This window comes from Archocentrus centrarchus, chromosome 10 (assembly GCF_007364275.1).
Source record: "Archocentrus centrarchus isolate MPI-CPG fArcCen1 chromosome 10, fArcCen1, whole genome shotgun sequence".
NCBI classification, from domain to species: domain Eukaryota; kingdom Metazoa; phylum Chordata; class Actinopteri; order Cichliformes; family Cichlidae; genus Archocentrus; species Archocentrus centrarchus.
Window position 1 is genome coordinate 13,474,856 of NC_044355.1, and position 13,558 is coordinate 13,488,413.

The window sequence follows — 13,558 nt, forward strand, 5'->3', positions numbered from 1 at the left end:
TTTTGCCTACCAGCAGCCATCAATTTAATTTTAATACTTAAGGAGTAAATTGCTTCAATCACAACTGACTGAGGCAGTTTTTTTTTTTTTTTTTTCTAACTGAGGCAGTTGTGATAGAAAGAGTGGAGACAAAGCCTCAATCAGGAAATCTACCCCACTTTTCCAACAGCAAAACAAACTAAAACATCAGTTGTGGCACTCTTAATACAAAAACGTCCTGCCATGGTCTCTTTCTTCATTCTGTCGTCTCCTCCTAAATCATTTCCCACATATTAATCTGGCTGTTTATCTGTTCAGTTTTGTAGCAAAAAGCACTTTTTTTGCAGCGTAGTTGCAAAAAATATTTATACCATTTCTTATTTCAAGGTAAATACAGTTCTCTGTAAGTCAGAGGTACTCACCTCTGAGGACCATATGAATTTTTCATCATTTTTCATAAGCTTCCTTTTTTTTTTGTCTTACTTTAATACGAGCTTGAATACCATAGATGCTTTAACAGAAACTGCCTAAAATTGTTATATTTGTTTTATCATATGATTTGAAGAAACTAGAAGGTAGAAGAAACTAGTTTTTTATTATGTGATAATAAAGTACCATACTGGTGGCTGTCAGTCTTCTCAAGTGCAGACTCACACCTTACATAAATACAAGTTCCAAAACCTTGGTAACTCACTTGCCAATAAAACTGTCCTCAGTACTGTTTAACCTCATTGGCATGCTGATACTGTATATGGATTGGACAGCAAGTCTTTGGTCCCTCCCCCCTCAAAACACAGCCTTTAATCCCTGATAATCTCTTCATCTACTGAGAGCCCACAGTCATGGCTGCAATGAAGGAGAATTTACTATCTCTTGGACATCTGAACAGCTCAGAAAAAAACACTTTCAACAAACAAAGACAGTTCTGTGGAAATAAGAGGTTAGACCCACTGAATGGTGCCATATTGGCAGAGAATGATGTGAGATTTTGTAAATATTTCAATCTCCAATTTAATATGATAATTTTGCATTTGTATATCTGGATCTGTACTATGTGGTTTTAGGTGGAGTAATTTAAGTGTATATGAAGTTTTTATGTGAAAAGTAATGTTTACAGTCAGCATTACTTTTATTGGGAAATCTAAGATGTATACTGTCATCTAGAAAGATGGGCTGTATGTAGATGGTGAGGGTGTGTTTGGCTTGGATTACCATCATGCTGTTTCATGACCTCTTTCTCTTACAGTGTTAACATGCCAGTGTTGTTGCAAGATGACTCTTCAGCACTTCACAGTCAGGAACATCTGTAAGACACAAGATCGCAAGACACTTTCTCAGTGATTCATTGTTTATCTATGCTGGTGTAAGTGCTTTATTTTCTTTTTTAAAAACTCTCAGTTTTTACATGTGTTTTCTTTTCAAGAGTGATGCACCTGCAGCAACGCTGGCAGGAGCTGAAGGAGAGAGAGTACACAGCCCAGCAACAAAACAGGCAGCTGCTGCAGCAATTTGAGAAAGCCCAGGACACACTCAAAGAGATGCTGGCCCGCAACGCTGCCATGAAAATTATTCGGGTGGGCAGACATACAGGAAAACACACATAAAGCACACTGGAAGAAATGTACTCTTTCCTTCTGAATAAATTATTGCTTTGACCCCTGCAGATGGAGTATGAAAGATATCTGGAGGAGAACTCCCCCCGCTGGCAGCAGCAACTTAAAGAGAAGACGCAGGCAGCTCAGAAGAAGGTACAATTAATGCACAGTACGGCAAGTTGATTAATTGCAAAAAAAAAAGTGTGCAGTGTGTATTTTCTGCTTTACTTACAGTTGTGGTCAAAAGTTGACATCCCCTCATCATGGACATGAATGTCATGATAATTTAATGATTTCTTTGAACTGTTCTTTTTTCAGGGTGGAATGATTGTACAGCATACATCTTTAATGACCTTAAAAAACAAGAACTGGGTGCACAAGTTTGAATTTAATTTGGATTTTCTCTAATTTTCACAGGGTAAGAAATATACATACAGGCTCAAATATATAAACTTAGATCTTGTAATAAGTGTTGCTGAAGGTTCAGCAGTGTCTTAACTTGACGAGGCCAGGGCCTATTGGTTTCTCGTTACTGATTATGATTGACTACAACTGGTAGTTTCTCTTTGCGAACATAAAAAGGATTTGTTTGATGGGAAAGTACAAGGAACTCAGTGAAGCTGTAAGACTGAGAATTGTAAATTTACACTAGCTGGGAAGGTCTCTTGGAGCCATTTCTAAACACTTGCTGATTCCAAGATCATCAGTTCAAACAACTGTACGTAAGTACAAGTTCTTTGGATGCGTCACCACTTTGTCAAGGTCTGGAAGAAGAACCTAATAGTCACTCTCAGATGAGAGGAAACTGGTTAGGATGTTTAGGAACAAGCCAGGAACCACCAAGACTCAAGGCTGTCATGAACTGGAAACTGCTGGAACGTCACTGTCCACAGTGAAGTGAGTTTTACATCACCGTGGACTGAGAGGGTGCTGACCAAGACAGATGCCCCTGCTCCAAAATGGACACCTTGCACTGAAATTTGCAGCTGCCCACATGGGCGAGCCAAATGCCTTCTGGAGAAAAGTTTTATGGTGAGACAACAGAAAGATTGAGCTCTTTGACCAAAATGGCATGAGGTATGTTTGGAAGAGAAAAGGTCAGGCTTTCAAAAACTAAAAACACTGTACTAGCTGTCAAGCATGGTGGTGGTAGCATCATGCTCTGGGGCCATTGGTACTGTTTCATTGCACAAAGTGGATGGAATAATGAAGGAGGACTCCTGGGACACAACTGGGTGTTCCAATAGGACAGTGTTCCCAAACACAGTTCAAAACTGGCTTTGGAATGGATAAAGCAGGCTAACATAATCTTCCGGAATGGCTTTCCCAAAGCCTCAACCTCAACCCTATTGAAAAATTACAGACTATGCTTAAAAGCCAGATCCGTGCCAGGAAACCAACCAATTTAAATAAACTCCAGCAATTCTGACAAGAAGAGTGGTCAAATATCCAGCCAGCATGATGACAGAATCTTGATGGCTACCAAAAGTGCCTGATCAAAGTGTAACTTGTTAAGGGATATTTAACCAAATATTAGTGGGGGTGTATGCATAGATTTGAGCCTGTATGGATATTTTTGTGCCTATGTGGATTAAAGCAAAAACCATCAGAAATCATTATCTCAAAAAGATGTCGGCAAGGAACACTTTACTCATGCGAAAGACAATCTGCAACTAAAGCCATGTTGCCCTGATAATGCATTAAAAAGACTGTTTCTTCAACAGAAACTAGACGACTATTTAAGTTCATGCTTAAAGAATGCAGAAGTGATGAAGTCTTCTGCAGGTCAGTCTTTACTTTCGTAAGGTTTGTTTTCTTTGTAGCTCTCTTTAGGAAATGACTATGTCATGTTTATTCTTCAGTGTTAATAATCTAGTGTCACATGGGGGAAGTTCCAGGATGCTTCACAAACTATTTTCCACAGTGCAGTTACCTTGAACATTTCTTTATCCACATACTTGATTTAAAGTCTGGTGTTAGTGTCACAAACACCAGTCTAATATGTATTCCTGTTTGCAGGTCCACCAACAAAGCCACAAAAAACTATACCTACACCTAAAGGTTACTCTGACTACAACCAGGATAGCTCCTCCGATCTTCTCCACACACAGTCCTCCTGGTTGACCCACAGTCAATCCCAGACAGCCAGATTTCCTACCAGAGTGCCTCAATCTTTCCTCCAGCCACCCATCATCCCTCACCCATATCCACTTCACTATCCTGCCTCCACACCTGGACATTATCATCCCTGGCCCAGGCAGGATCTACAAAGCTGGGCTTTTCCACACCCCGACTACCCCTGGTCCCAGCCTGCTGGTGCAGCTGGGACCCCATCATACTCTGAGGCCCTGTGGGGCCAGCTCTGTGTGGAGGAGCCTTCACGTGACTCAAGGGTTTCACAGACTGTAGGAGAGGAGAATAAAATGAGCAGAGCACTGAGCAAACAAAGAGAGAGGAGTCTCAGAAGCAGCAGCAGTCATTTATCCCACGAGTTAGATGTTAAACCAGGTGGGAAAAGGAAAAAGAGTACATCAAAAACAAATCCTTTTCTTATGTCAGTCTTTGTGAGTATTCAGCATATGTGCATTTCTATTTTGTGTGTTTGCTATATCTAGTTCGTCTGTCCAGCAGTCATGGTGAGAGCAGTGAGAGTGATGGGGGTTCCAGCGTGGCAAGTGGAGAGAAGAGGAAGGAGACTGGAGGAAAAAAGCAGTGTGCCTCCTCAGACAGCGAAAGACGCAGCTCTCAGGAGTAAGCTATACTCTTGTAGATCTGACTTTGACTTTATTAGATCCCACCTCCCCTTAGTTTCTTCCCGTCATACTGCACTAGCCTGCTTAACGCATTCTGAAAACAATGCATATGCCCTTCATCAGTACCCCACCTAGTTTACAAGCACATTCCTGTCTCCTTTCTTAATCTTTTAGTCCAAAACTTTCTGGTTTTCTGGTGCATTTTTTGGCCTTTGGTAACAGGAAAGACAAGAACTGCAAGATGAGAGAGCACAAGAATGGCATGCAGTACATGTCAGATTGGCCAGAAATGAAACGGGGGATAGCATTTTATAGCATATGACAGGCACACTAACCCCTTGACACTGACCCACATTTTTCACATTTTACACAAAGCGTCATCTTCTTGTGACCCCTTAGTTTTATATAAATAAACATAATTTAAAAAAATATATATTACTAATATATATTATTAAAATATAACATGCTGGAAAGGTGATCATGGCTTGCTTTATTTTTTTTTAATACTTACTACCGTCTTGAAGCAGTAAATGAATACATCCATCTTTCAGGTTATCTGGGACTTCAGGTGCCATTCCCGTTCCCTCACTCGCAGTAGCCCAAAGTTCAGAAAGCAATGCCTCCTCAGAGAAAAGCTCCAGGAGCAGTAGCAGAAGGACAAAGAGAAGTGGGGAGCTTTCTGTTCAGTCACCAAGATCTGAGAAGGTGGCAGAGGAAAAGACCAGGGGTAAGGGAGATGACTCAGAGAGTCAGCATACTGGTGAGGAGTCAGGAAGCTCAAGTGAGGCATACAAGAGTGAAAAAGTGGGGACTCAAAATCATGAAGACAAATCAGACAGAAGCAAAGAGTCAGGATCCCAGAGGGAGAAGGAATCAGAAAGTGAAAATGTAAAGAATGAAAACAATGATGCTGGTGAAGTAAAAGAGCAGGAGAGTAGCAGCTCCGAGCAAAGCAGCACAGAAGAAAAAGTTGAAGATGAGAGAGAGAGAAACCTGGAAGCTGAAGAAGATGAAGAAAAAGAAAACAGCCAGACAGATAAAGAACAAGATGACAGCGATATGGAGCAAGGTGGTGATGATGTTTCTGCCAAAAAGGAAGCAACAGGGGAAGAAGCAGACACATCTATAGAGGATGAAATGGAGGAGCAAGAAGGCAAAGAACAGCCAACCAGGCTGAAGAGTGAAGGCACTGAGAACAGAAAACAGGGTTCTGCTTCCTCTGAGGATGAAGAGGAGGGAAGTGAAGCCAGTGAGGAAGAAGAGAATGAGGAATCAAATGAACAGGAGGATGGGGAAAGTGAGAAGGAAGAGGAACACAGAAGTGAGGAAGATGAGATAGATTCAGATGACTGTATCATCACAATGCAAGAAAAGAGGTAAGATGATGATTTAAATAATCATCACAGAAGACTTCACCTAAAGTTAACACAGTTCTGTTTTTTTTTTTAGATCTAAACAGATGCAGATTAGTGAGGAAGCAGCTCAGGAAGAGGAAGAAGGTAAAACAGGATCCTGTAATGATGACTCAAATGAAGTCAGTGATGAAGATGATGTTGAGAATCTTCTTGCACCTCAAAAACAAACACAAAAAAAGTAAGTATTCTTTTGACCTTTCCACTGACAAACTACACAATGAAATGTGTTTCTCAGTTTTTCTTTTCCTTGTAGAGAAACAGACCTGAAAGCTCAAGAGAAGCCCAACGGTACAGTAGAATCAGTCGTTCCAGTCACATACGATAGGCTGGAGATCTTTGTAGATGTTCTGATTTATGTTCAATTTGCTTTCCAGGGAGTTTTCACAATATGGGAATTTTTCAAGTGGAGCACGACGGATCGAAGACAGAAGACCCGAACGACTCTGATGAATTTGATCATTTTTATGACTAAATATGCAACTGTGCAAATTAAGAGCCAAAATCCCATTTAAAATAAAGTATTGCTTCAGAGTATGTTTTATAACAATGTACAGAAACAATTAGCTATTTATTAATAATTGTTTAATTTTCTGGTGTTTAATTAGAGGCAATATATGAATGTTACAAAAATAAACTGGAATAAATACAGTACTCAGACTGCACTGCAAATACTACATTTTTATTTTGGGCAACATTTTGAACTACAACAGAAACAGGATTTTTCAGCATGTTTCTTTTTTGCTCCTGCTAGAGGCACAGAAACAAAAAAATAGAATAATAAAACTCAAGTAGAAGAGAAACAATGTTACAAAAGCTGTACAAAGGGCAACAATAATTTAATGAAAAGATATTATTGCTGCTGTATTTGACTGATAATCCGCAAATTGTGACACCACAATACACTTCAACATGTTTTTGGCATAAAAATAAATCAATATACAAAATATATTTTTTAAACTGTTTTTCCATCAGCATGCCTGCAGAATAGAGCACAACTAGTGCTGGTTAAACCAGCTAATTTCTGGTGACAATTAGAAGTTGAAGTCTTTACTCCTGTTAGATTTTCACCACCTGAGCAGCCAAACAAGGGCTCACTCTCTTCCCATCTTCTGCCTGAGGGCTGCACTGAATTAGCAGCCGCCCGTAGGTTCCGCCCACCTGGCCTTTGGTCAGCCGCCCAGGGTTGACACACACACAGCCGACTACGTCCTGAAGACGAGGAGATTTTAACATGACGTAAAAATAATTATAAAAAATATGTTTTAGGTTAAAAAAAAAACCAAAACCCTATCATTTTATTGTATTTCATCAAATGACTGATGATCCTCCAATCAATAACTGTATATATATATATATGTGTGTATATGTGACATCTGGGGAAACAAGTTCTGTACCTTTACAAAGTAGCGCATTTCAGAGGGAACAACGAGGACGTCAGGGGTGAGCGGCATTTGGCCGAAGCTCTGGAACTTCTCATAATCCACATTTACCTCCTCTGCAGGTGGGTACAGTGGGTAGTAACTGGACATGAAAACATAGACACAGGAGTCATTAATAATGTATAACCTCCAAAAGATTAAAAATAAAGCTGAGCTGAACTCCTTCAGGGTTTACCTTCGCTGAGTCAGCATGTGCTTCAGTATGCGTGAGAATCTGTCTGAGCCAGTTCCACTGCAACACAACACATCATCAATTTCAACTATAATACATAGATGGTCTTCACTGGAATACAGTAATACTATAATATGAAAACTGCCAGACCTGTTCTTTATAAATCAGAATAAATATGTAGCTCATTAACCCACCTTGATCACTTCTTTCTGAACTTGACTGTTGGGTTAATATTAGCAATTTGTATATATTATAAAACATTCTTACTCACCAGCTGATTTCCTCTGCACCCATGTGGAACAGGATGTCAGTGGATGTCAAGCCAAAAGTCACACCATCGATCAGCAGGGTGCAGGGGTCAGGGACCAGGGTGACACGCTGCAGGGCATTAAACACATTATATAAGCTTCTACAGGAAATCTCAACCTGTGAGAGTTTCCTGACATCTTCAGGAGTGAAAAACTACTCCTGTATTAATGCTATACTATTATAATGAGGCTTGCTGTTAGTGCTCAGAAATGGGCTGCATGTGCTCATCAGGAGGCAACAAACAAAAGCAGTACGTTTGTTTTACATTTGCATTCCTACAGTCGGATTTCTGAGTATCTGACCTGGGCCTGGTCCTTGCTGAGCTGTGGCAGGGTGAATGGAGGCTGAGGGTAGATGAAATGGTGGTTGATGTCTCTCTGAGAGGGCACAAACACCAACCGACAGCCAACACTGGATTAAAGAAAACATGAGGCTTCACTGTGGTAAACAAATTCTGATATAAGCAGGAGGTATATGCAGTTCTTCAAAAATCTTCAGGAACTTAAATAGTGGAATTGTTACAGTTCGACTGAACTCTGTCTTAATTTGCTTGTATAATGTGACCACATAGTGGTTAATTAAATGTGGCAACAACAAAGCCAAATTTCAGTCTTCCCAGAAAAAAAATAGTATTATATATGAAATATACCAAAAATTATCTGCAAAATAAATTTTTGTTAATTTTTATTTCTTTACAGCTAGCCAGCCATAGCTGAGTGACTCTGCATGTTTGATTTTTATAGCTAAATCTTTGCAGAGCCTACGATGAAGTGGACGACTTTCCCTGTCAGCAGGAATTTGCTGACATCTGTGAGTCCTTATATCGAGACTATTATTACAGTAGCTCAGGTCAGCACAGGGGGAATCAACAGCACTGAAGAGGCCAATCACAATAGTTGCGTCGACTCTAAGTGTAGTTACACTTCCAGGGAACTTGTGCGTTGGTTATGTCATAGGATTTCAGAGGGGTCTGCAATTACGTGTACCTATGGCACAGATTTAACACAAACGTAAAAATTCCCTGCTACTTTTGGAAAGCTGCAGAAGAAATTGGACACAGATCCCAACTTCAACATAATAAAGGAAGTGGGAGACAGGATTTCCAAAGCTGTCTGACCACGTAAGAAGCACTGAGTGAAGCTTACTAGCCCTTTTTGATTAGATAAGACAAACCTTCTGGTCCCATCCACGATGCTTTCAATACATCTGGAGAAAATGGTCTCAAAAGTCTCAGTGACTTGGGCTTTCTATTTAAGAAATAGATGAAGACAGAGTGGTCACACAAAAAGCAGATAATGTTGATTAAAATGAATTCACATTGCCACAAAATAACTTTGGGATGTGGAAGCACAAATTAGATTGTTACATATATGCCAAACATGTGTATGAGCAGAGAGTATTTTCAGCTAAAAATGCTGTCCATGTCATACTGACCTCAATTTGTTCATGTCTGGAATCCACAAATGGGCCCAGCTGGAGAAGAGAAATAAGAATGAGGAAAAAGACAAAACACAGAGTCATGTGTGCCTCATATATATATATATATACACTACTGATAGTGTATATGTGAGCTTCAGCGGAAATTCTTTCATGGATTGTGTCCGTTCTATAATGGAACAATAAGAGCAACTGTACCAGCAGGCAAACGTCAGGACGATCCCGGACAATAACATTGATTAAGTCCAGCAAAGGGTCAAAAGTCAGGCTGTCAGAGGGAGTGTAGGGTCCACAAGCCACCAGCACATTCAATGGCTCTGCATCAAATGAAGAGTGTAGAGTGTTAGAATAAGGCTCTAAGGTCCAAGGCAAATATGAAAAAGTCAGTAAAAGGACAGATTGATTCTTACCTTCATCTGTCTCCATTTTCATGTTAGAACTGTAGAAAGGCAGCGGAACAGCCTAAAAAGACAAGACCATTACAAGAAGATCCACAAACAGGCCAGAAGTGTAAAAACAGTTAACTTATAGCTGACCTCATAGAGTTTGGATGCAACCAGTTTTCTTCCCGAAGCGTTCGTGCCCTCCATCACAACCACCTGGAAAAACAGAGAAAATTACTATTTAGATATGTGTGGGTTTGTTGGATGGAAAAAAAAAATTACACACACTACATTAGATTCAACTTATATATACAGGTAATGTGTTTTAATCACATGATTCACATAATACTGTAGATAGATATTTGCTACTAGCTGTTTAGGCTCAGTTCTGCAGCTGTTCCGTCATGTTATTGTGTGAGTATTTGCAGCATTTTTTCTATTTCAGTTGAGTTTTATTCATCCTGTTGTGTTTTGCGTTCTTTTGCAGCATTTTTACATTTGCTGGTATTTTCTTACATTGCAGTGCGTTTGCCTTCTCAGGACCACTGTATAAACGGCTTATGGCAGGCTGCGTGCTTCTTCTGATAAAGGTTTTCTACAATTCAGGGAGTTTGTCAGATTGTCAGAGTTCTCGGTCAGACGCTGGGTTAATCTCAAACCCATGTCCTTGGCATGCTCTGTTACTCTTGGTGGCCATATAACCTGCTGCACACAAGCTCAGTGCACAGGCAAAGGAGAAACCACCACCTGGTCATTAATAGAAACCATTTCTAGTTTGATCTGTCAAAATACTTCCTTCAGCTCACCTGACCGGGAAAGAAGGAATACTCTTTGAGCACGCATAAGTCAACAGGAACTTGCTGACCGCCTTGCTCTGGTCCGGCTTCCAGCAGAACTGACTGTGCATTCAGTTTGCCATTACTGTCACAGCAAATCTGCCCCAGCACAGTTATACTGTCCTGGAGGGACAAAGATGTAAAAATAACAAAGAAGTTAAATGTATTTGTCTGATTAAAAAAATCAACACATTTAAGAAAAAAAAAGATGTAACATAACATTTTATAACAGGCTACAACTGATTTATTTAATAATCTATTATTTAAGGAGTGTGATGAATGTATAATTTGGATGTTTTCTGCAGGTATTATCACTTCTGTACCTGAGCAGGCAGAGAGACGGGGGAGAACTCCTCAATGCTGAAGTGTGTCCTGAGGCCTTCACCCAGCTCCTCAATCTTCTCTGTCAACACTGGGGAAGAGACAGAAACAAATATGATCTAAAGTCTCTGGGATATATCCATTCACTGTTTTTAGACCCACACCCAACCATAAAGTCTGTATAGTTACCATTTCGAACATCTCGTAGCCTCTGGAACATGTATTTGTAGCTGGTGTGAAGGGAGTCTTCGGCTCCTTCCAGTAGCTCAACTTGGATGCCTGCACCTGGATCTTTCCTGCCCACCCAGCGGGTGCCCTGCACAGCCCCAAACGTGACCACCACCTCCCCTTTTCCTCCCCGCTGGCTGTACTTCTGTGAGGGTGTCGCACTTCCAAAGACAGGAGGGGAGAAGGTCAGTTACAATCAAAGTGCTACAAATCCTAACAGAAGGTTAAAGGTTCCTTTTATAACTTTAACACAACCAGAGAAATTCAGAGCGGTTTTCAAATAACAGCGATTGGCATGTGCTGTAAAGTACTTGGGAGAGAAGCTGGCTGGAGACAGCAGTATGCCTGGGCTGGTCATCAGAGCTGCAGCCCTCTTTGAATGAGGACGTTCTGGTGTGGTTAGAGGTCGCTTCTGAGAACCCTGTACAGACAGAAACAAATATATTCAGGAAAGAATGCAGTTGACAAGCAGGATCTTGTCTACATGGATTCAAACTCACTCAATAAAAAAAACCCACAAGCCATGTCTAACTTATCTTAGCTTTTAAAGTGCGGAGCTACACAAAACTGTAAAGAAAAATAATTTCTCCAACCTGAGAGGGGATACAGCTCTACGGTGTTTGGTTACCTTAGCAGGAGTGGAGTAGGAATCTAAGAGATCCTCCTGCTCTTCCTCAGCTTTTATTCTGATTCATTTTGTCAAGGTTTATGATACAATGGCATTACCTGACACTAATCAAAAAAATAAAATAAATAAAAGAACTCCAGAGAGTACCGCCAGATGTCTTTTTTTTGTTGGAAGGTTAGTGCAAAGGATACAAATCATTTACTGTGTAAATGTTTCTGTTTCTGTTATGAGCTTCTTCATTTTGGGAGCTTTTTCTGGATTTGATCTTCTTCTTCAAAACCTGCAAGATGACAAAGACACTGCATTTACAGGCTGCAGGTAAAACCAACATTCAGACACAAGATCCAGATTACAGGATGAAACACTAAGAAATGCAAAAATATTGAACATTTAATAACTAATTTGTAATACACACTAATATCTGTGGTTCTGTTACCTCATGTTCAAACTGCTCCAGGGCGTCCATGGTAAGCTTAAGCCCTTTCGGACTGCTGTAGGCCACCCACTGCAGCACCATTTCATCTGCCTGCATCTGGTGACAAATACACTGTTCCACCACTGACATGGAGAAGATATGAAGAAAACAACATAAGATGTAATCTGGGTATGAAACAAAATATTGTGAGGCACAACAAATGCTGCAGAACAACAATGCCAAGCATTACATCTGTCATAATTTGTTATTCAGATATTTTTTATTTTATTTTGAGACATTAAGTACATTCAAACTGAGCATGTGACATGATATGAGCAGCTAAGATTGCACTTTAGAGGTAACGGGAGATGATTATAGCAGTTTATGTACATAAAGTGCTATTTAAACATTAATCTCACAATACCGAGTCAACAGCATGAAACTCCTTTTAGTTAAAAGCTGTAATAAACAAGATCATGTACAGTCGTATATAAAAATTATGACTATGACAACAGATTGGACTACATGTCACAAAAGACTACAAATCTAAACTACTGCTGTACTGCGCGTAGACCAGAGTCCCTGTCGGTTACATTAACTACTTTGCTAACGCACTGCCCCACATAAAGCTTCAACAACCCATCAGCTTGAGTTAGAAACTTACTTTTGTCCAGGACGGATTCATCTTGGTAGGGTATAGTGAACACTTCCAGCTCTGACTTTAAACTCTCTGCAGTTACTACCGACATGATTTTCTGTTGTAGTTACTACGTTTTTGATGATAGCGGCTAACGTCAGCTATACTCTCACTTCGCAACAATACCGGAGATACTACTGTTTTAACTAAACGACTTCTAAATACCAGCTACGGTAGTTATGCAAAGGTTAGCTGTTAGACATCAAACACGAAACAAAACTGATCGACTTCTAAAGCCTGTTTCATTTTACCGCGAACTGTCCGTGTTGGCGGCCGGAATGTACGTCACATCCGAAACAATAAGAAACGGAAGTTGGCAGCCCCACAAAAATCAAAACCTGCCAGTGGTAACCCAGCGGTTTTCAAAGTTTTCAGGTATTCCTCGCTCCAGAAACAGAAAAAAGCTCACGCCCCACAATTTTTAACAGTCGATAACTGTAAATAAATAAATAAATAATTTAAAAAATATATTCACCTAAAGAAAATTCACCTTAGTTTTGCCTCACATTGTTCAGCTGCTTGTCTGATTTACAGCAGGTAAGATTGCACTTCAGAGGTAACGGGGGAGAGGATTATAGCAGTTTACGTACAGACATATCTAGCTGGCATAACAACGTTATCTGTGCACTGTTTAGCTAGTGGATAATACTGGACTGCATATCACAATCTCCCCATCTTATTCAGGCGTGCACTGTGTGATAGGGAAACTGCTCTGCTGCTGGCAGGTAGATTCAGGAGCGGAAGATCACTGGCAGCAGCCTGCCATTGATTGAAGGTATCTACATCAGCCGATGCAGGAACAGGAATGCCAGGATCATAAAGAACTCTTCCCACCATGCACATGGGCTGTTTACCCCCTCCGAACAGGAAGGAGGCTGTGCAGCATCAGCACCAGAACAAGGATGAGACAAAAGCTTCTTCTCAGGACCCGCATGACACGTTTTATGTGCA

The 13,558-nt window shown here is 40.4% G+C and overlaps 2 protein-coding genes across 3 annotated transcripts; one reads left to right on the forward strand and one right to left on the reverse strand.

The window, feature by feature from the left end:
• The first annotated feature begins 817 nt into the window (after positions 1-817).
• On the forward strand, positions 818-6,410 carry LOC115787409 (uncharacterized protein DDB_G0290685). Of its 2 annotated transcripts, none has more exons than XM_030740104.1 (11): positions 818-919; positions 1,226-1,285; positions 1,403-1,553; positions 1,644-1,727; positions 3,299-3,359; positions 3,594-4,082; positions 4,190-4,325; positions 4,879-5,703; positions 5,759-5,920; positions 5,996-6,030; positions 6,117-6,410. In XM_030740104.1, exons 1-11 carry the CDS (start codon positions 822-824, stop codon positions 6,212-6,214), a joined length of 2,199 nt encoding a protein of 732 aa, XP_030595964.1. In that variant the 5' UTR covers positions 818-821; the 3' UTR covers positions 6,215-6,410. The 2 variants fall into 2 exon arrangements, with proteins under 2 accessions (XP_030595964.1, XP_030595965.1); XM_030740105.1 differs by having other exon boundaries at positions 5,777-5,920.
• A 192-nt stretch (positions 6,411-6,602) lies between these two features.
• Positions 6,603-12,902, reverse strand: pola2 (polymerase (DNA directed), alpha 2). Its single transcript, XM_030740106.1, has 18 exons — positions 12,575-12,902; positions 11,932-12,053; positions 11,687-11,775; positions 11,496-11,553; positions 11,179-11,288; positions 10,829-11,028; positions 10,642-10,730; positions 10,289-10,441; positions 9,636-9,698; positions 9,510-9,561; positions 9,298-9,416; positions 9,097-9,135; positions 8,836-8,909; positions 7,965-8,073; positions 7,625-7,731; positions 7,357-7,413; positions 7,137-7,263; positions 6,603-6,951 (listed from the first exon to the last, which is right to left on the reverse strand). Exons 1-18 carry the CDS (start codon positions 12,657-12,659, stop codon positions 6,799-6,801), a joined length of 1,806 nt encoding a protein of 601 aa, XP_030595966.1. The 5' UTR covers positions 12,660-12,902; the 3' UTR covers positions 6,603-6,798.
• Between the last annotated feature and the right edge of the window lie 656 nt (positions 12,903-13,558).

Bases quoted from the DNA above. Each gene is read 5' to 3' on its own strand.
- LOC115787409 (XM_030740104.1), top strand. From the start codon at position 822: ATGGCTGCAATGAAGGAGAATTTACTATCTCTTGGACATCTGAACAGC. The intron at 3,360-3,593 runs GTCAGTCTTTAC...TCCTGTTTGCAG, and splicing joins AGTGATGAAGTCTTCTGCAG to GTCCACCAACAAAGCCACAA. The intron at 4,083-4,189 runs GTGGGAAAAGGA...TGCTATATCTAG, and splicing joins CGAGTTAGATGTTAAACCAG to TTCGTCTGTCCAGCAGTCAT.
- pola2 (XM_030740106.1), bottom strand. From the start codon at position 12,659: ATGTCGGTAGTAACTGCAGAGAGTTTAAAGTCAGAGCTGGAAGTGTTC. The intron at 10,731-10,828 runs GTAACTATACAG...TCTCTTCCCCAG, and splicing joins GCTACGAGATGTTCGAAATG to TGTTGACAGAGAAGATTGAG. The intron at 10,442-10,641 runs GTACAGAAGTGA...TTGTCCCTCCAG, and splicing joins CCGTCTCTCTGCCTGCTCAG to GACAGTATAACTGTGCTGGG.